Source organism: Schistocerca nitens, chromosome 5 (genome assembly GCF_023898315.1).
Source record: "Schistocerca nitens isolate TAMUIC-IGC-003100 chromosome 5, iqSchNite1.1, whole genome shotgun sequence".
NCBI lineage: Eukaryota > Metazoa > Arthropoda > Insecta > Orthoptera > Acrididae > Schistocerca > Schistocerca nitens.
In genome coordinates this window covers 802,185,119-802,207,214 of record NC_064618.1, presented here as the reverse complement: position 1 = coordinate 802,207,214, position 22,096 = coordinate 802,185,119, and the positions used below count along the sequence as shown (strand labels likewise).

Here is a 22,096-nt window from a genome sequence, read left to right as displayed (position 1 = left end):
ATAGTTATAGTGAACATTTGTTTACTTTGATAGTTTAATGGACCCCATAATCAATATGTCTTTGTGAGATGTGGTATCCATACTTTCATAGTCAACTGGGTCACTCCTAGTACTTTCCATTTAATAAGCCATTATTAAAAGCATGAAATTGTTCTTTTTAAACTCGCATGTTCTTATGGGGAGCTTTACATCTCTGTAGGTCACCTGAGACAGAGACAATAGCATCACAGAGCCATGTTAACCAACTCAAATGGCACCTCACACAGCCTAGGTACCACGTTGGAAAAATCCGTGTAAAATGTACCCAATAACAAAACCTCTTACACATTCAGATGGTCTTCATAAATACTCAATGCAAAAACACAAAACAGAACATTACAGTGCACAAAACTGGCAAGCCAGACAGCGAAGTAGCTGAGAATCTTACAGCAAGCTCCTAAAAAAATGTAAAAAGAGGGAGGAAGATGATGAAATCAAGCCAATCTATGTTGCATGGTACAGAATTCGTGAGCTGCAAAGAAAAGGCTGGGGAGCAAAGCGTTCTACCCAGGTTATTTGCTTCCACAGCTACAGCTAAATGCACAATATGAACAAAAGTATCCAGACACCTCACTGAAAATGACTTACAAGTTCGTGGCGCCCTCCATCGGTAATTCTGGAATTCAGTATGTTGTTGGACCACCCTTAGCCTTGATGACAGCTTCCACTCTCACAGCCATACGTTCAGTCAGATGCTGGATGGTTTCTTGGGGAATGGCAGCCTATTCTTCACTGAGTGCTGCACTGAGGAGAGGTATCGATGTCGGTCGGTGAGGCCTAGCACGAAGTCGGCGTTCCGAAACATCCCAAAGGTTTCTATAGGATTCGACTCAGTGCAGACCGGTTCATTACAGGGATGTTATTGTCGTGTAACCGCTCCGTCACAGCCCATGCTTTATGAACAGGTGCTCGATCGTGTTGAAAGATGCAATCGCCATCCTCGAATTGCTCTTCAACAGTGGGAAGCAGGAAGGTGCTTAAAACATCAATGTAGGCCTGTGCTGTGATAGTGCCACGCAAAACAACAATGGGTACACGCCCCATCCATGAAAAACACGACCACACCATAACACCACCGCCACCGAATTTTACTGTTGGTACTACTCACGCTGGCAGATGACGTTCACCGGGCATTCGCCACACCCACAACCTGCCTTCGGATCGCCACATCGTGTATCTTGATTCGTCACTCCACACAACGTCTTTCCACTGTTCATTCGCCCAATGTTTACGCTCCTTACACGAAGCGAGGCGTCGTTTTGCATTTACCGTCGTGATGTGTAGCTTATGAGCAGCACTCGACCATGAAATCCGAGTTTTCTCACCTCCCACCTAACTGTCATAGTACTTGTAGTTTGGAATTCCTGTGTGATGGTATGGATAGATGTCTGCCTATTACACATTACAATCCTCCTCAGCTGTCGGCGGTCTCATTCAGTCAACAGACGAGATCGGCCTGTATGCTTTCGTGCTGTACGTATCCCTTCACGTTTCCACTTTACTATCACATCGGAAACAGGGGACCTTCGGATGTTTAGGAGTGTGGAAATCTCGCGTACACGTATGACAGAAGTGACACCCAATCATCTGACCACGTTCGAAGTCGGTGAGTTCCGAGAAGCGCCCCATTCTGCTCTCTCATGATGTTTAATGGTACTGAGATCGCTGATATGGAGTACCTGGCAGTAGGTGGCAGCACAATGCACCTAATATGAAAAGCGTATGTTTTTGAGGGTGTCCGGTTACTTTTTTTCACATAGTGTATATGACGTGCAATGTGGCACAAGCCACACAATTAGACTGTCCTGTAATTCGTCCTCATTTTCACTGAGGATGGCAGTGTCATCAGTAATGATCGCCATTGATACCCTCCATCATTAATGTTATTCTTCTTTTGTTGTCATGATTGTTTCATTGACATATAGATTGAACAGTAGCTCTGCGCCAGTGTCTAACATTGAGTACCTGCTGCTGAGTTGCTCTTCTAAACAGCATCCCATACAAGCAAACCAGTTGCATCTTTACCTGTGGTTACTTGAGCTATGCCCGGCTCTGTTTAAAAAGAATAGCTCGATATAGTCGTAGCGTCAAGTGGTGCATACCTCATTTTATCCCCTGAAGGTAATTCGCTGCAGATAATAACCTGCAGCTGTGATCCTGCAGTCAAATCGTGTATACGTTGGTTAGAAATGTGAGTTAATAAATTAAAATGAAACACAAAATGAACGCTCATGAATAATTTAATAACAATTGTTCTCCTACAATGCCTGTAACTGATGTAGACTACAGAGCATTATGTTGAATAATGTTTATTCAAGAAAAGAGAACTCAAATAAACAGGAAGTGGTCTTATGATATTCAATTCAAATATAGGCAGAAAATATCATTATCAAATGTAGTTAAGTTATATTGAGAGCATTACAATAATGGTAGCAAAATCATGGAACTTAATAGTCCTCAAAGATAAGTAACAATTAAGCCCATTTCTTAATCACAATACATGACATATTCAGCAGCTCAAAACAGTTGAGAGTTCTACATGATGATTTACAAATTAACATGTACAATATGATGAGTGGAAACTCATATTTTGTCTATTCTCAGTTCTGTAATTAAAACGGAAGATGTTAGAGTCCTACGGAGAACATTTAGACCTTTCAAAATCTAAAGTCACTTCAGAAGTTAAAACATGGAAGTGGCCACCTCCCAGAATCTATCACCTTCACGATCGAATACCACTCGTTAGCACCAGCAGGTCTGCTTCATTCAAGCATAAACATAAAAGTGTTCAGAATCGTTCCCTTGAGGAGCTCTTAACCCGAAAAGTCCCAATTTCCACTCGACTCCCATAGTGATCTATTACTATCTCCTTTTCTATTGGCTGAAGGCGGTCCCCAAAAATATTCATAATTCCTACATTCCACAGATATCATTTCACTCAACTCGACCACTTCCTGGACTAAACTTATATATTACAAAAACATTTAAATAAAGAAATGTTACAATATTAACACTCAGACCATTCACAATAAATATGAACAAAGTTTTGTCCATAAATTCATAAGCCAGTATTCTTGCCCAAGTGCACTAACTATAAAAGACAACATATTGTCGCTACATATTGTTTAAACAATTATATATACCTTCTCGACAAAAACTCTTTTCACACTCTTTCACTTTTTTACAAAGGTGGTGCCACTTCTTAAATTACCACGATTTTATATTATCAGTTGTAATTAAAATTTAAATAACATTACTGGAAATACAGTAACCTTTTCATTAAATAAATACATAAGTATAACAAAATGTGAGATATTCATGGCTGTATTCATTTGCTGTGTAATGGTGGAGGACACAATGCTACTACAAACAGTTTCATAATGAAAAGGTATAAAAAAGCCGTTATAAAACAGATGCAGATTTGTAGCTTCCAGAGAAGACAGCTGTAGTGCAATGTTTTCAACAGAGGTATCATATGTTGAAATCACATGAAGTGTTTAGAAGTTGTTTGTTCACAAGTTCATTCAGAAAACATTTGTTTGCTGTGAAATATTAAGTTCTGTAGTTTTAAATATGCTGAAATATTGTTGTGTCATTTTATGCACCTCACTTTTCTGAGATCCCAGGTTTATTCAGATTCAATCACTGCTTTAATACTTGACTATGAATTACTATAGGTTCTTGAAGCGCTCCTAGAAGCCATCTTTCGGTTTGTCCAACACTCCGCCATTTCCTGGAGCACTGTCTGTCCTCTTAAGCGTCCAAATTCTCCGTACCAGGAACTATCAATTACTGGTCACTTGCTCCTTTTCTCTGCATCTGAGCTCACGTGGAGTGGCCACACGTAGTTCTCGTCTAAATGGTTCAAATGGCTCTGAGCACTATGGGACTTAATTTCTGCGGTCATCAGTCCCATAGAACTTAGAACTACTTAAACCTAACTAACCTAAGGACATCGCACACATCCATGTCCGAGGCAGGATTCGAACCTGCGACCGTAGTGGTCGCGCGGTTCCAGACTGTAGCGCCTGGAACCGCTCGGCCACCCGGGCCGGCCGTCCTCGTCTCGCCGATTCGCATTCAGCCAAGCAAGCAAATTCAACTCCCCTCAGTACCAGCCTAACTCGCCCAAGTACGCATAACGCTGCTGATCTTTCAATATGGGCAGCTCGTTCTTTGTCTTCCATTCTTACAGTTCTCTCTGAGATCTTCTACAAAGTACCGGGTGGTTATAATTGAACTTTCTCTAGTTAACAGGTTATAAAACGGAAACTAATTACCTTACGAGTACCAGACTTGGTAGCATTAATGTCCAGATTATGGGGTGCATGATTTCCATGTGTCACATCGTGACCGTCCAGTTCCAACAACGGCCACCAGGTGCCGTGATCTGTCATTGTGATTCATAGTCTCACACACCTGACCAGTCGCAGAGCACTTGTTGGCGTGTCAACACGAGCTTGAACAAACGGAGCAGGGCATTTCGCCGGATGAAGGGATTACGGAAGGGTCCTATTTCTCCACCTACTGTGCGGAGCATGATGAAGAAGTCTGAATCAACTGGAGAACTGGGCGTCGCTCTGGGAAGAGGCCGATGGCCGGTTGCACCACAGCTGGCTGATGAAACCGCTGTCGCTATGGCAGACAACGCTGCACGCACTTCCCGATTACCAGGCAGTGCGCGTGCTGTGTCACGACAGTTGAGCAGACCGTGGTCCACTGTACTGAAGGTGCTTCATACGATTCTCACATGGAATCCGTACAAGATCCATAACGTACAGCAGCTTGCACCACAGGACGCACAACGAAGTGTTGACTTCGCTCTCCATTTTCTCGCAAGGATTGAAATTGACAAGGGCTGGACCTGGACCATCCTATGAACAGACGAAGCTCATTTTTCTCTGACGGATGAGGTTAACACACAGAACTGCTGAGTGTAGGGTCTTCACCTCCAGTCACTGTGAACGAAGTTCCTCTGCATTGTGAACGTGTCACCGTATGGTGTTGCTTCACGGCTATGTTCACCATTGGTCCATTCTTTTTCAACAGGTTGGCGCTCAAGGGCCAAAGACTTGCAGTGTCGCTGGCCAACATTACTGCGATATGTTTCGCCAGTATGTCATACCCGCCCTACAGGAAGAAACGCATTGAAATCAACGGTTTTCATGCAAGATGTGACCCCAGCGTACATCGCCTGTGAAGTTCATCTGCTTCTCCTAAACACATTTGGAAACGATCGAATTATCAGCCGATCGTTTGCAAATGCTTGGCCGCCACGATCACGTTATCTCACTCCTTGTGATTTGTTTGTGAGGTTACCTGAAGGATGGGGTTTACCAGGGGAACATTTACACATATGCTGATCTGAAGCGCAGTATATCAAGAGAGGTAACTAGCATACCTGCAGACAAGCTTCGTTCTGCTGTGCAGAATGCAGTCCTGCGCTTTCAGACTCTTCTGGGCACTGACGAATGCCATATTGAGCCCCTTTTGTAGCTTTAATGGTACCGGTTTATAATGGTATGATGTACCGTAGCAGCATATTAAAAGCCCTTCAACTGAGTTAATTATTCGTTACTTCTCTTCCCCACGTCCTTGACATTAACGCTACCATGTTTGGTTCTAGTACGGTAATCAGTTTCCGTGTTATAACGTGTTAAAAAGAGAAAGTTTAACTATAACAACCCGGCATTAACAACCCGCCGTTAGGGCTCCTATTATATTTCCTCCACGTAACTTGTTTTAGAGCTTTCGCCGTTGAGTATAACATACTTTCTCCCATTAGTCTGACACTCGTAGAGCACATTGTAGGGAAGCAGCCTACTCACGTCGTAATAAATTCACATCAGTCTTTCCATTGTGTGCCAGCCAGTCCGCTGTAACTAGCTCTGACGTCATAAATGTTGCGCAATACTTTTAAAATCAAGCAAATAACCTAAAATCAGTTCTAGCATGTCAGGAGTAATACTAAATTAATATGTGTTGAATATCAGTTCGATAACTTTAACCATTTTCGAAATTTGGACTTTTTCTGTAAAAATCATTGGCGCAACAGAAAAGAGCTAGAGAATTAAAAATTAATATTTAGATTCCTTTTTCATAATAATTTAATAGAAACAATACTTTGGATTTCACAAATTAAAATTTTAGTGGAAATTCATGATTTTCTGGTTTTTGTCTTAAAAATTAAGGAAGCAAGATAGATTAAGTAGGCCAATAAATAAGGCTAGGATGTTTATACTTAAGTAGAATGGAGATCCGCTATAACCATAAAGATGTGAGAAGTTTCATTTGAATAACTATAAAACTATAGCGATAGCGTATATCCAAAGGGCAAGTTCAGAGCTCATCTACTGCGTGCAGTGTAATTAAATTAATTCTCTCCCCCAAAATATTTAACTTAGCCACGTCAAACTTTTATTATGATTACTTACCTGTGTGTTGAATGCACATTTCAATTGAGAGCTTCATCGGCCATCAGCAAAAGAAGCTATGATTTATTCAATAACTTAATGTGGTGCATTACTAGCCCAGCGTCTAGTCGGGAGACCCGATTTGATCAGGCGTTCCCTTAGCCGTCCGCACCGCGGCTTTATATATAAGAACGCTGCGCGAGGAAGCAAGGCCCCAGTTCTCTCCAGACGCTGAATGGCACACCATCTGTGTCGGGAGTCGCGTCGAGTCGGTATCATTGCTATAAACAGCCTCGGATGCCGTATTAAGTTACTCGAGATATGTGTAACCATGAAATCATTTTTGAGTGAAGTGTTAATTCTGGGATGACTTTAATTATCGATCTTCAGTTTGCGTATGTCGTATTTTCATGTGCCACCGCGGGACAGACATTCTACCATTATTTAGCGTGGTGTTTGATGAACATTATCATCAAATTATGGCGAGCATTCATTTAAATATTTAATTTGGACAGTTATAGTGGCATCAGCGCATTAGACTCTGAACGGCTCTGTTAGATTGTGTGGATTCTTTTTTTTTCATCTGTGACTTTAAGAATATATCGTACGTTTTTTTTTCGATCGTTTTTGATTATGAATCCCAGACAATCTCCTAATTCCTCAGAGCTATAAGCTGTAGCTATAAGTGTATTTCTCAGATGAAGTGGGCACTAGGAATTCTAATTACAGGCTTCACGTTTTGCTAATCACTTTCTGGTTGCCAAAATTGTAGTTAGAGAGTCAGTGTTGAGAACGGCAAAACAACAGCATGAATAATAGGAACATTTTATAAAACAATAATTCTACCCGCCGCCCCACATATGGTTAAACGGCAGGGAAATGCATCTTTTCTACATTACAATTCTACATTTATATAACAATTAATTCCACCAGCCGCCCCACATAGGGTGCATCGGCCGGGAAGTGTTTCTAAATTCAAACATTTTATATAACACATAATATCCACCAGCCGCCCCACATCACATATTTGCGAAGATACTACGTATAGGTTAGTTGTGGAGCTGTGACACCATGTCTCTGGCAATCGGTATCAGGAAGGCTTGTCGAGAGTACGCCGTAGTGCTGGTGATCTGTAACAATGTGGAAGTCGAGCGGCGTTGGCTCGTGCACGGTCTCGGTCGGTAGTTCGCATATGAACAGGGAAGGAAACACGTGGTCCGCTGCAGTGGTTCGGGCAGCTGCCGGCCTGTGTATTGAAGTTGTCGCCGCGACCACTGAACACGGAGGGTAGTCCTTAGCTACGCACACGGAGTGCAGGCTGTTTGTTTGTCTGCCAGTGCTCTGCGTCATGCACGGAGGACTGGAGTCACGTGGGTTTTGGGAAGCAGCAGGCATCAGGAACATATAACACTACCGCCCGCTACTGTCATTCTATAACCTCAAAGCTGGAGGCAGTTCGTATAGTGAAATTATTTTTATTAAAGCAATTGCAGTATAAAGAAGAAGAGCAGTGTTACCCTCTGAAAGGATTTTTGATATGTTGACCGCGATGTACCCAACGAAGGTGGCTTATCAGGAGTGAAAGTCAGAATTACGTAAATATTTAAACAGTAACAAGCAATAATTTACCTATCCATAGTGTTCAAATAATAATAAAAACGGTCGCCAGCCTAATCAGGCATAAGAATGAGTAACATTCTTATTCAAGAAACTGAAAATAAGTAACTTCAATGCGCAAACACAGCCTATACTTTGTCACACGAGAGTGCAATGGACACTGGCACCTGCATATGTTAACATTAAGGTTGAAGCTGACAGAGCAGAACAACCCATTTGCATAAATATAACAGGTAACGATACACACTGTTGCCTTCAGGGCTTAGTCAAACTGAATGGTCTCAATAATATTACTATTAATATTCACAGTACACTCATAAAGTGGACATAGGTCCAGCATTAATTTTCAAACATTTTTCTATCTGACAAAAAATCTTAAATGTAGCTCATTGCAAAAATTATGAACTGGGCATAGGTTAAGTCTCCCTCAGCTGAATACTCGTACTTTTCTATTTAGAATGAAAGGTAAATGTATTTCACTAACAAACATTTTCTCACTGACCTTTGAATAAAAGAAGTTACTGTTTTCGTAGATAGTGGTCTCTCTATTAATTGTTATTTATCTTGAGCATAAAGCATAAACTGTGGATCCTGTTACACTGTTAATATGCACTTTCAATACACAAGAGAAACAAGTGCTTAGCAAGCATGAGTATATAACTTTCCACAATTGCAGCTTTCAACTTTTACTACAGTGAGACACAAAATTGACATATTTGTAAGATACTGACTCATCTTTCGCGATTTACAACAAGCAGCAATATGATCATTTATTAAGCAAAACTTTATAAGCCTTAGTTTTAAGAACTTCTATTTTTTAAGTTGACAGCAAACTATTATAATACCTGTTTGTACTACTTTATTACTTTAAATTCTATTTTTCACTTTAGTTCTTTTAGCAAGCCCACAAACTTTTAACAGCCTGTTTTAGTTGCAAAATTACTTTCAGCAAACATTATTTACTTTAGTTCACTCTCTTGCCGCATTAACTTTCTTTTTACTATGTTCAAGAGGCATTAATTAGTAAAACTCTGGGATTTAATGTTCTTCCAATAAGGACACTCGGTAATCACTTTAGCATGGGAAGGATCCTAAGTGGAATGTGACAGAGGATAGATCAAGATAGGTTTTCATAAATAGTCTTTTTGATTACCTTATAATTGAAAACAAATAAATCATCCACATGAGCTGATCCTTCACTGTACATTACTACAATTCCTTGGTTCCTTTTCAGTGATTGCGCAACGTGGTGGCGAGTGCATGTCGGTGGGTGGATTTTCAGGCGGAAATGCTGGACTCTGTCATTTCTTGGTGGCGACAATAGATACCAATTCCAGAATAGTTCCAACTCTTTATCGATCCATCCGAGACATTGGAAAGCGGCACGAAAAGCCTCTCTCAGCTCCAGCACAATACACAGCTTTTACATGAGCAGTTGAGAGTTTGGTAGCTCGTCCCCGACTGACTCTTGGTTCCGCCTTTCTATCCATACCCACCACATTTTGCGCGCGCTACACAGTTCCGTTCCCGAGGAGAACCGCACCACCTTCTACTTACAAAATAAATAAGTACCCTAAGTGAAGATCAGTCTTTACACAACAGCAAGTAGTTACTTCAAACACAACATACCGTTTGCACATATTGATATTTCTATACAAAATTATTTAAAGAAAATTACAATTACATACGTTAAGTTTTGTTCCTTCCAAATGAGACAAAGAATTTAAATGATGATACACTACATTGCATAGAATCAAACCATGACATCAAAGTTTTTACAAATTAAAGAATAAACGCTCTCATGGTATCGATTCAATCCAACAACATTTACAGAAACTCAACGATATAACATTAAATAAAACAAAAGGCAAAATAAATCAGTACAGCATTAGAGCTATGGTGTTACAAACAGACTGTCGGCCTACCGTTACCTCGATGCTGTATTATACCGAATATCGCACAGAGATACACAGATATACACTGTGGATGCGCCAGCAGTGGATGTAAGCTGTCAGTTTGCCATCTTCTCCTGCTGTGTGTCTGGATACCGGCATCCCAGCGGCATTAGCATGGTGCTCAGCTGAGGCTGATAAAGGTTGCCATGAGTGTGAGTGACGTTGTTCTGTCGGCCATTATGCTTTGTGCAGCTTGGTTTGTTTTATTTTTCTTCCCTTTCTTTTGGAGGGGGGTGGGGTGGGGAGGGAGGTGGGTGTCAGCACAACAATTGGGGTGGTATTGCCAGCTGCATGTCAGTGCCTTGTTAAACTGTGTGTGCCAGAATGAGATATTCATATCAGCGTACATTCCGCTGCAGAGTGAAAATCTCATTCTGGAAACACCCCCCCCCCCCCCCCCAGGCTGTGGCTAAGCCATGTCTCCGCAATATTCATTCTTCCGGGAGTACTAGCTCTGCAAGGTTCGTAGAAGAGCTCCTGTGAAGTTCGGAAGGTAGGAGACAAACTATTGGCAGAATTGAAGTTGTGAGTACGGGTTGTGAGTCGTGATTGGATATCTCAGATGGTAGAGCACTTTCCTGCGAAAGGCAAAGGTCCCGAGTTCGATTACCGGTCCGGCACACAGTTTTAATCTGTGTGTGCCTCGTTGGTCTCTTGTATAAGTCATACGGCCTGTCATGACATGTCAAGTTTCGTACTTTCATTCCAGTTTGTTAAAAATAGTGTTATGTGTAGGTTGTCGTGTATTTACGTATGCAATTAAGTGCTGCAGAGAACTATCATATGTTACTGGGACGCAAGGTTTTCCACGTGCCTTAAGTTAGCTGATGTAAATACTATATATGTTAATTTGTGGATTTTTCTGTGAAAATGTTAATTGCGGAATTTGTGCCAAAGTGTGCAAGCATTTAGATGTGTCAAAAATGGTTCAAATGGCTCTGAGCACTATGGGACTTAACATCTATGGTCATCAGTCGCCTAGAACTTAGAACTACTTAAACCTAACTAACCTAAGGACATCACACAACACCCAGCCATCACGAGGCAGAGAAAATCCCTGACCCCGCCGGGAATCGAAGCCGGGAACCCGGGCGTGGGAAGCGAGAACGCTACCGCACGACCACGAGATGCGGGCATTTAGATGTGTCCCGACTGAACTAATGAACACGCCGTGAATGTTCTTATGTAAAGTTTTGCGTGAATACCCACTTTAAGGCATTTTGCTGAAATATTGGTCTTAATATTTTGAGTTTTAGCATTGAGCATTAGCACCCAGTGTATCACATTTCGTGTGTCACCGTGCTTTGATGAAATGTATATGTCTCTGCATCTTATTTGTTATTTTAATGTAATGCGCATGAGAAATTACAGACTTACATTTTCATATCAATTATAAGGCAGAAGATTTGTTGTCCCACAGTCAAACGCAATACACTGAAGCTCCAAAGAAACTGGTATAGGCATGCGTATTCAAATACAAAGATGTGTAAACAGGCAATAGACGGTGCTGCGGTCGACAACGCCTATATAAGAAGACATCAAGTGTCCGATGCTGTTCTTAGATCGGTCACTGCTGCTAAAATGGTGGGTTTTCAAGATGTAAGTGAGTTTGAACGTGGTGTTATAGTCGGCACATAAGCGATGGGACACAGCGTCTCCGAGGTAGCGGTGAAGAGTTTTCCCGTACGACTATTTCAGGAGTGCACCGTGAATATCATTAATCCGTTCAAACATCAAATATCCGACGTCGCTGCGGCCGGAACAAGATCCGACAAGAACGAGACCAACGACGACTCAAGAGAATCGTTCAACGTGGCAGAAGTGCAACCCTTCCGCAAATTGCTGCAGGTATCAGTGCTGGGCCATCAACAAGTGTCAGATTGCGAACCATTCAACGAAACATCATCGATATGAATTTCGGAGCCGCTGTCCCACTCGTGTACCCTTGATGACCACACGACACAAAACTTTACGCCTCGCCTGGGACCGTGAACACTGGCATTCGACTGTTGATGACTGGAAACATGTTGTCTGGTCGGACGAATCTATTTTCAAATTGTATCGAATGGATGGACGTGTATGGGCATGGAGACAACCTTACGAACCCATGAACCCTGCGCAGTGGTTAGACACTGGACTCGCATTCGGGAGGACGACGGTTCAATCCCGCGTCCGGCCATCCTGATTTAGGTTTTCCGTGATTTCCCTAAATCACTCCAGGCAAATTCCGGGATGGTTCCTCTCAAAGGGCACGGCCGACTTCCTTCCCCATCCTTCCCTACTCCGATGAGACCGATGACCTCGCTGTCTGGTCTCCTTCCCCAAACAACCCAAACCCAAACCCCATGAACCCTGCATGTCAGCATGGGACCGTTCAAGCTGGTGGATGGTCTGTAATGATGAGGGCCGTGAGTAGGTGGCTTGATGTAGGACGCCTGATACCTCTAGATACTACTCTCACAGGTGGCATGCACATAAGAATCCTGTCTGATCACCAGCATCCATTCATGTCCATTGTGTATTCCGATAGTCTTGGGAAATTCCAGCAGGAGAATGCTACAGAGTGGCTCCAGGAACACTCTTCTGAGTTTAAACACTTCCACTGGCCACCAAACTCGCCAGACATGAACATTATTGAGCATACGTGGGATACCTTTCAACGTGCTGTTCACAAGACATCTCCACCCCCTCGGATTTATGGACAGCCCTGCAGAATTCATTGTGTCCAGCACAACTTGAGACATTAGTGGAGTTCGTGCCACGTCGTGTTGCGGCACTTCTGCGTACTTGCGGGGGCCCTACACTATATTACGCAAGTGTACAAGTTTCTTTGACTCTTCAGAGTAAGTAAAATTCGAGATATAACTGTTGGGATCAGCCAGCGTGAATTCTCTCTTGCAGTAAAGTGTAAAGTTCACTCTTGGTTCCTTTTAATAAAAGTTTAATTTAAATGTGTCCAATAAATCCACCAGCACCTTATACTCCCCCAGTACGTCGCTTCCTGCCATTCCAAAATTGTTGGACAGACGGAATCTACGGTCGTATCTGCAACTGTTGTTTGCTAAATATTGTGCACGAATAAAGCCAATAGCGTTGCACGCGTGTGGCAGTCAGTGGATCAGGACACGGTATATCTTCAGATTTCAGGACAGTGAAGCCATCTGGGTGTCAGCTGATAGCGGCGGAGCTCGCTCGGAAGGGTCAGTTGACTGGGCTGATCAGAGACGTGGGAGCCGACGTCGTGCAGTCCTGCTGCGAGCGCAACATGGCCTTCATCGTGCTGCTCGTCGTGCTCGTCATGGTCTGCGGAATCTCCTTGAGCCTGGTGGTCGGGTACAGGCGCAACGCGTCACCAAGCAGACCCAGTGTCAATACAACGGTAAAAGGTGAGCTCCGAGTGCCTTATACTGACTTTATTTCCTTACTGTATCGAATAAGTTGTCAAAATAAAACTTTACACCGCATCGCAGTGTAAGCACACTGGACAAAAATATTAGTGAACCTGTTGGGTGTCGGCTGAGGTGGGAGCATACCCCTAGGAGGCCAGAAAATTTTGGTGCACAACAGAATGAGGAATCACCCCAAATAATGATGGAGATTAATCATAAACAAAGATACTGTCACATAATGGAAAACTTCTTATTTAAATGAATATTAATCCGGGTGACCAAATCAAACATGAAACAAATGGGTACCAACCACTCACTTAGGTATGGAAATGAGAGGATGGCTCCTCCAGTCATGAATGGAAACAAATGGACACCATAACAACCTGTTATATTGGATTTTAACTTGAAAATAACTACTGACATCTTAAACAGAACCATTGACAATTGGACAAGGGAATACAACTCAAAGTAGAACCTCGGCACAGGCTGAGAATAAAATATAATTACGTTAATAATGCGTGGATATGGCCAGTGACTGCAAATATTGTTAATTAAATGTGTAAAGTTCACAGAAATATAGGAGTGTACCTCATAAGATTTCCAAATTGAACTTTGAGAGGAGCACGCTGCATTTTTGACTTTAACCACACGTACTGAGCGCCTGAAGCTTGCGAATTAGTCTACTCTGGGTGCATATTCTGTATCTTTTCGCCATTGTGCCGATCGTTTCGGTACTCAAGAGCACCGAACGGTCTAGTACTCGAATTAGAGTCCTTGCGTTATTCAGTATGCATTACGGTGATGATACCGTTCGGGTCTAGAGGACCGAAGCGCTGTTGTCGGTTCGTGTCGCGCAAGCCAATAAAAAGCAAGCGGCCGCAGATCCGCGCATGCGCACTGCAGCGCGCACAGCGCCACGAACACAAAGGGACTAGCAGACGACACAGGCGCTCTATTCTTCGAGGTACCGAAAATTGCGTTTACGTTACCATAACGCATGACACCGCATCCATCGAGCTGACGTGCCCGCCTTCATCGCCCTTGCCTCCTCCTTAACAGTATCAGGCGCAGTATATCCATTTCCATGATTTTAGGCTGAAATGCATAAACTTTTTTTACAGTTTCTCTCACCGCATGTTTCCATGCATGCATAATAACGATAGCGTATTTGACTGTATTCGGCAGATTGTCGTAAACGCCGATGTATGTCATCTTATTCTCTTTCACACTAACATCGTGTTTTGGATTTTACGTTTCGGAAAATCAGTTAGGAATAGTGTGTAGTACCACATTGTACTAATACATCTATAAAAACACCCGAAAAATTGATTCTGAGAGTTTCAAAGAATAAGAAGATAAACAGAATGTGGTTATAACTCGCACCTAGAGATCCAAATGATTAAGTAGCCCACTTCCCTATATGATACGTCAACGATTTGGGCCTTAAAAACAAAATTGAAAAAAAAAACGCATTTTCGAGAGATTCTGCAGTTTTTAGAAGTTTATAACATGCATCTCATGAATGAAAATATTTCGTATATGGTGCTACAGTCTAAATATTACGGCAGAGATCTTTCATCTCTGTCTACTCTGGTTGAGGATTCGATCGCAGATAAATACTTGTGACAAGCAATACTATGAAGATGACTGCTGATAATTACATTCTCAGTAATTTAAGTTGTGCTCTTAGATTCCTGTCTAACCGCATACTCGGAAATCACTACATATCGCGAAAAAATGGTGAATTATTTCTGACAAGGAAAAATATAAAGGTGACTGTCGGTTGATTCACTCAAAGCAATTTCATCTCCAACAATTTCTTATTTTGTATTTTAAACACACATAAATCACGAAATCATTACTGAGGAAGTGAACTCTTTCGTGCAGAAAAATCTTAACACGAATAACAATGTCTCAGAATGTGTTGCATATATGAAGAGGAAAAAAAAATTGTATCTATCCGTGCCGGAACCAATGACCTTTCGCACCGCTTTCCCGCGCGCTAACCAATTGGCGATGCCGAACATCGGTAACGTTGGGCTCAATTCTTGTATTATTACGTAGAGGAACGTAGGCTGACTTTCATGCCAAACGGTGCTGCGTAAGTCATAAATGGGTGATAGTTTGGAAGGTTTCCAATATCAGGCTTCACATAATTGCTTTCCATTGTTACTTGAAAGTTGTAAACACCTTTCGATAATTACTAACTAAACCATTTGTGGGAAAAAATACATAAAGTCACTAGTAACGTCAGTTCACACTCACGTAATATACACTCCTGGAAATTGAAATAAGAACACCGTGAATTCATTGTCCTAGGAAGGGGAAACTTTATTGACACATTCCTGGGGTCAGATACATCACATGATCACACTGACAGAACCACAGGCACATAGACACAGGCAACAGAGCATGCACAATGTCGGCACTAGTACAGTGTATATCCACCTTTCGCAGCAATGCAGGCTGCTATTCTCCCATGGAGACGATCGTAGAGATGCTGGATGTAGTCCTGTGGAACGGCTTGCCATGCCATTTCCACCTGGCGCCTCAGTTGGACCAGCGTTCGTGCTGGACGTGCAGACCGCGTGAGACGACGCTTCATCCAGTCCCAAACATGCTCAATGGGGGACAGATCCGGAGATCTTGCTGGCCAGGGTAGTTGACTTACACCTTGTAGAGCACGTTGGGTGGCACGGGATACATGCGGACGTGCATTGTCCTGTTGGAACAGCAAGTTCCCTTGCCGGTCTAGGAATGGTAGAACGATGGGTTCGATGACGGTTTGGATGTACCGTGCACTATTCAGTGTCCCCTCGACGATCACTAGTGGTGTACGGCCAGTGTAGGAGATCGCTCCCCACACCATGATGCCGGGTGTTGGCCCTGTGTGCCTCGGTCGTATGCAGTCCTGATTGTGGCGCTCACCTGCACGGCGCCACACACGCATACGACCATCATTGGCACCAAGGCAGAAGCGACTCTCATCGCTGAAGACGACACGTCTCCATTCGTCCCTCCATTCACGCCTGTCGCGACACCACTGGAGGCGGGCTGCACGATGTTGGGGCGTGAGCGGAAGACGGCCTAACGGTGTGCGGGACCGTAGCCCAGCTTCATGGAGACGGTTGCGAATGGTCCTCGCCGATACCCCAGGAGCAACAGTGTCCCTAATTTGCTGGGAAGTGGCGGTGCGGTCCCCTACGGCACTGCGTAGTATCCTACGGTCTTGGCGTGCATCCTGGCGTCGCTGCGGTCCGGTCCCAGGTCGCCGGGCACGTGCACCTTCCGCCGACCACTGGCGACAACATCGATGTACTGTGGAGACCTCACGCCCCACGTGTTGAGCAATTCGGCGGTACGTCCACGCGGCCTCCCGCATGCCCACTATACGCCCTCGCTCAAAGTCCGTCAACTGCACATACGGTTCACGTCCACGCTGTCGCGGCATGCTACCAGTGTTAAAGACTGCGATGGAGCTCCGTATGCCACGGCAAACAGGCTGACACTGACGGTGGCGGTGCACAAATGCTGCGCAGCTAGCGCCATTCGACGGCCAACACCGCGGTTCCTGGTGTGTCCGCTGTGCCGTGCGTGTGATCATTGCTTGTACAGCCCTCTCGCAGTGTCCGGAGCAAGTATGGTGGGTCTGACACACCGGTGTCAATGTGTTCTTTTTTCCATTTCCAGGAGTGTACGTAAGCAGAGCCGATGTCTTGATATTAATGATCTTTAAACTCTTATTTGCATAAAAATAATATGTATTTTGAGAGAATATTGGCCGAAAACTTTTTTTGGATGGAATCATTCACAGTAACAACCTAACCTCACCATATTTCTCACAAAGGAAAATAGTCTATTATGAACTCAATTTCCAACCGGATGCGTCCGCTGGTGATTCTTTAGTAACACAATCACTAAATCCAAAGCTAAAATCGCTAAATATGTTTAAAATAACAAATTATAGGTGTACAGAAACCACAGCTCACCGATCGACAGGGCCAGACCGAAATCCAAATCCTCTCGGTACAATTGTCATAAAATCGGTGGGAGGACCGTTCGGTAACAAGTCTCAGATGCTTACTGAATAGGATATTTCGATAAAGAACCGAAAATGACGTCACTACCCAGACTAACCTACTACACCGATTGGTATGAACGATACAGAATAGGGCCCCAGAACTGGAAATCGCCTCCCAGTGAGCGTGGAGATTCAGATTTCCAACGAATGAAAAATACGTAAGAGCGTTAAACAATTTCCAACTCTTTTCTTCGTCAGCTAATAGCTAAAAAGTGGACAGCCGGAGCCACGAAGCTTCCCCACTCAATAACGCAATTGTGAAATTGACAAATAGGCAACTCTGCATGTAGCCAGAGCTTGAAAGCACGAGCTGTCCGTCCGCAGCTCGTGGTCGTACGGTAGCGTTCTCGCTTCCCACGCCCGGGTTCCCGGGTTCGATTCCCGGCGGGGACAGAGATTTTCTCTGCCTCGTGATGACTGGGTGTTGTGTGCTGTCCTTAGGTTAGTTAGGTTTAAGTAGTTCTAAGTTCTAGGGGACTGATGACCATAGCTGTTAAGTCCCATAGTGCTCAGAGCCATTTGAACCAATTGAACGAGCTGTCCAGAGAAACACCCAATAATCCAATTAGAAGGTAGTATTCTGAAAGTTTAAACTGGACGTTACTCTGAGACATCGTAGCAAACATTCACATGGCCTGAGGAAAGCCACACTTGCCTAGAGATCTCACATCTGGCTAAAAGGCTTCTACAAAGAATTCTATGTTCCCAGGAACAGAGGAACCCGCGTTGCACAACCCTCTTTGGGAACGAGCTGGGGGAAAGATAAAGCCAGCCTAGCCACCTGTGGACGGGCCTCTGCCCGGAGCTAAACGTTTTGTAACGGCAGATTCCTCTTAAAAGGTCACTTATCTCACGCAACCTCTGAAATGAAGTAGTGGACAGGTTCAGAGAAAGATGGCCATAATATCAACCCCTGGAGGTATGGTAATCCCACTGCATTCGCTAGCTACTTAATTGTGGGATTGTTGATTGCTACAGTCTACCTCATGACGCATACATTTTCTATGCATTGAGATCGGGTGACTTAGCTGGCCAGTCGAAGTGCGATAGGGGGCCTAAATATCTGACAAACAAGGAAAAAATACATGCCACCCTGAGAACTCAGTTCTTGGAAGATGAGTGTTCATAGCACACTCATCATGAGGAAGTGGAAGACAGGGCATCACATGGCGACTGAGTAGAAACAAACATCTCGGTTCATGTTCACAGTATCCTTAGTGAGTGGGCCCAACCAGTCGTACGAAAAACGCCCCTAAAACAACACAGAACAACCTCCACCTTGAACTGCATCCTCCACACACTTTGGTTTAAACTCCTCATGGGGGCGTTAGTGCAGTCGACGGTTTGTATAATTTAATAAGAGGCAAAACAGCGACGCATCGAGTCATACAACGCTACACCATTCAGTTGCTGTCCAGTTTATGTGCTGTCTGGCACACTGACATACAGCTTTGTCTGCCACTATAAACAAAGACCTTTCTCCCAGTATCTAACTCCACACGTACCTTAGCATGCAGTTCGGTTCGAAAAGTATGAAACTGTTTTAGGTACTTCACCATTCACTGACCAGCAAATTTGTCGAGTTTAAATCGAGTGTCTTTGCCTAATTGTGCCCTCGTCTCCAACCCCTGTCGGTTAGAATTAGACACATCAAAAAAAGTTTTGAATCATCTCGGTTCCGAGAGTTCTGGAACCTGTTCAGAAAATTGGAATAGAGACCAACATAAACATCACTTCCGCCCTTTTTATTGTTCATGAACACCACACATTACTTGTACCACCAAACAGCGAAATCTTCAGAGGTTGTGGTCCAGACTGCTGTACACATCTGTACGTCTAATACCCAGTAGCACGTCCTCTTGCATTGATGCTTGCATGTATTCGTCATGGCATACTATGAACAAGTTCATCTAAGCACTGTTGTCCCAGATTGTCCCACTCCTCAATGGCGATTTGGCGTAGATCCTTCATAGTGGTTGATCGGTCACCTCGCCCATAAACAACCCTTTTCCATCTATCCCAGAACTCATTTCTGGAGAAGATGCTGGCCACTCTAGTCGAGCGATGTTATTATCCTGAAGGAAGTCATTCACAAGATGTGTACGGTGGGGACACGAATTGTCGTCCATGAAGACGAATGCCTCGCCAATATGCTGTCGATATGGTTGCACTATCGGTCGGAGGATGGCATTCACGTATCGTACAGGCGTTACCGCGCCTTCCATGACCACCATGACCACCAGCAGCGTACGTTGACCCCACATATTGCCACCCAAAAACTGCAGGCAATCTCCACTTTGCTGCACCCGCTGGACAGTGTGTCTAAGGCGTTCGTCCTGACCGCGTTGCATCCAAACACGTCTCCAACGTTTGTGTGGTTGAAGGCATATGCGACACTCATCGGTGAAGAGAACGCGATGCCAGTCCTGAGCGGTCCATTCGGCATGTTGTTGGGTCCATCTGTACCGCTTTGCACTGTGTCATGGTTGCAACGATTGACCTCGCCATGGACGTTGGAGTGAAGCTGCGCATCTTGCAGCCTATTGCGCACAGTTTGAAATGTAAGACAACGTCCTGAGCCTGCGCGAAAAGCATTATTCAACATGGTGGCGTTGGTGTCAGGGTTCCTCAGAGCCATAATCCATAGGTAGCGGTCATCCAACGCAGTAGTAGTCCTTGGGCGGCCTGAGCGAGGCATGTCATCGACAGTTCCCGTCTCTCTGTATCTCCTCCATGTCCGAACAACATCGCTTTGGTTCACTCCGAGACGCCTGGACACTTCCCTCGTTGAGAGTCCTTCCTGGCACAAAGTAACAATGCGGACGCGATCGAACCGCGGTATTGACTGTCAGGGCATAATTGAACCATAGACAACACGAGGCGTGTACCTCCTTCCTGGCGAAATGACGGGAACTGATCGGCTGTCGAATCCCCTCCGTCTAATAGGCGCTGCTCACGCATTGTTGTTTACATCTTTGGGTGGTTTTAGTGACATCTCTGAACAGTGAAAGGGACTGTGTCTGTGATACAATATCCACAGTCAACGTCTATCTTCAGGAGTTCTGGGAACAGACCACTGTTCTCAGGCCATGTTGCGTGCCCGCGAGTAGTACACCATTAGTTGCACACATGTGGTAAAGTCTGCGCTGAGACTCCAGCAAAAGTGACAGTTTTGTGCATGGTGTGACTAGGGGCACTTCCGTAAACGATAGCTCCTTTCTGCCACTCTGCAGCGTGTCCAATCAGTCCATCTTACAGCAATGGTTCGACCCAACCGACTAGTTCTCTACTATCCACAGGGTACCAAAGTGACCTATGTGATCATTTAAGGGGGTGACTAAGCTTTTTGTCCACTGAGCTTGAGTTGTCATAGTGGAACACAATGTGATAAGAAAAACCATCTCTATGCCACACACTGCCGGCGTTTATCCGTTACGGGAGATTTTTGTGACTAATTCACTTATGATTTTTCTTTTTCTTTTCGAAGCCCAAGTTCTATTCGGCATCCTCCATTATGGTCTTCTTCCATTGTTCCCATGCGTCACTGCTTTTTTCTTTGTTATACTATATTCTCGAATTCCTGTTTTTGTATGTTGATGAGTTCTTCTACAGGATGTTTCGAAATGACGTTTTAAAATTCTGGGGACAAGTTCTTCATCTAGATCATCTACATGGATACTCTGCAAATCACATTTAAGTGCCTGGCAGAGGGTTCATCGAACCACCTTCACAATTCTCTATTATTCCAATCTCGTATAGCGCGCGGAAAGAATGAACACCTATATTTTTCCGTACGAGGTCTGATTTCCTTATTTTATCGTGGTGATCGTTCCTTCCTGTATAGGTCGGTGTCAACAAAATATTTTCACATTCTGAGAATAAAGTTGGTGATTGGAATTTAGTGAGAAGATTTCGTCGCAACGAAAAACGCCTTTCTTTTAATGATGTCCACCCCAAATCCTGTATAATTTCTGTCACACTCTCTCCCATATTTCGTAATACAAAACGTGCAGCCTTTCTTTGAACTTTTTCGACGTACTTCGTCATTCCTTTCTGGTAAGGATCCCACACCGCGCAGCACTATTTTAACAGAGGACGGACAAGCGTAGTGTACGCAGTCTCCTTAGTAGGTCTGTTACATTTTCTAAGTGTCCTGCCAGTAAAACGCAGTCTTTGGTTTGCCGTCCCCACAACATTTTCTATTTGTTCCTTCCAATTTAAGTTGTTCGTAGTTGTAATACCTAGGCCTTTAAACGTGCTGTTCAGAAGAGATCTCCACCCCTCGTTCTCTTACGGACAAAATGACAGCCGTGCAGGATTCATGGTATCAATACCCTCCTACTTCAGATATTAGTCGAGTCCATGCCACGTCGTGTTGCGGCACTTGTGCGTGCTCGCGGGGGCCCTACACGGTATTAGGCACGTGTACCAGTTTCTTTCGTTCTTCAGTGTAGTATGCGTATGCGCGCGCACCTTTTGCGACGAAGCCTGCTTTCATTTGGATGGGTTCGTCAATGAGCAAAATTGGCGCATTTTGGGGACTGAGAGAACGTATTTGGCTATCGCGACGTCTCTTCACCCTCAACGGGTGACTGTGTGGTG

General features: G+C 44.0%; 1 protein-coding gene across 3 annotated transcripts in view; it reads left to right on the top strand.

Annotated features, from left to right (window-relative positions):
• The window catches only part of LOC126260197 (uncharacterized), a 231,378-nt gene that overhangs the window by 49,024 nt on the left and 160,258 nt on the right, over positions 1 to 22,096 (top strand). For all 3 annotated transcript variants that reach the window (XM_049957479.1, XM_049957478.1, XM_049957477.1), the window contains exon 2: positions 13,165 to 13,410. In XM_049957479.1, coding sequence (XP_049813436.1) covers positions 13,165 to 13,410 — 246 coding nt within the window. The remainder of the gene's footprint in view (positions 1 to 13,164; positions 13,411 to 22,096) is intronic.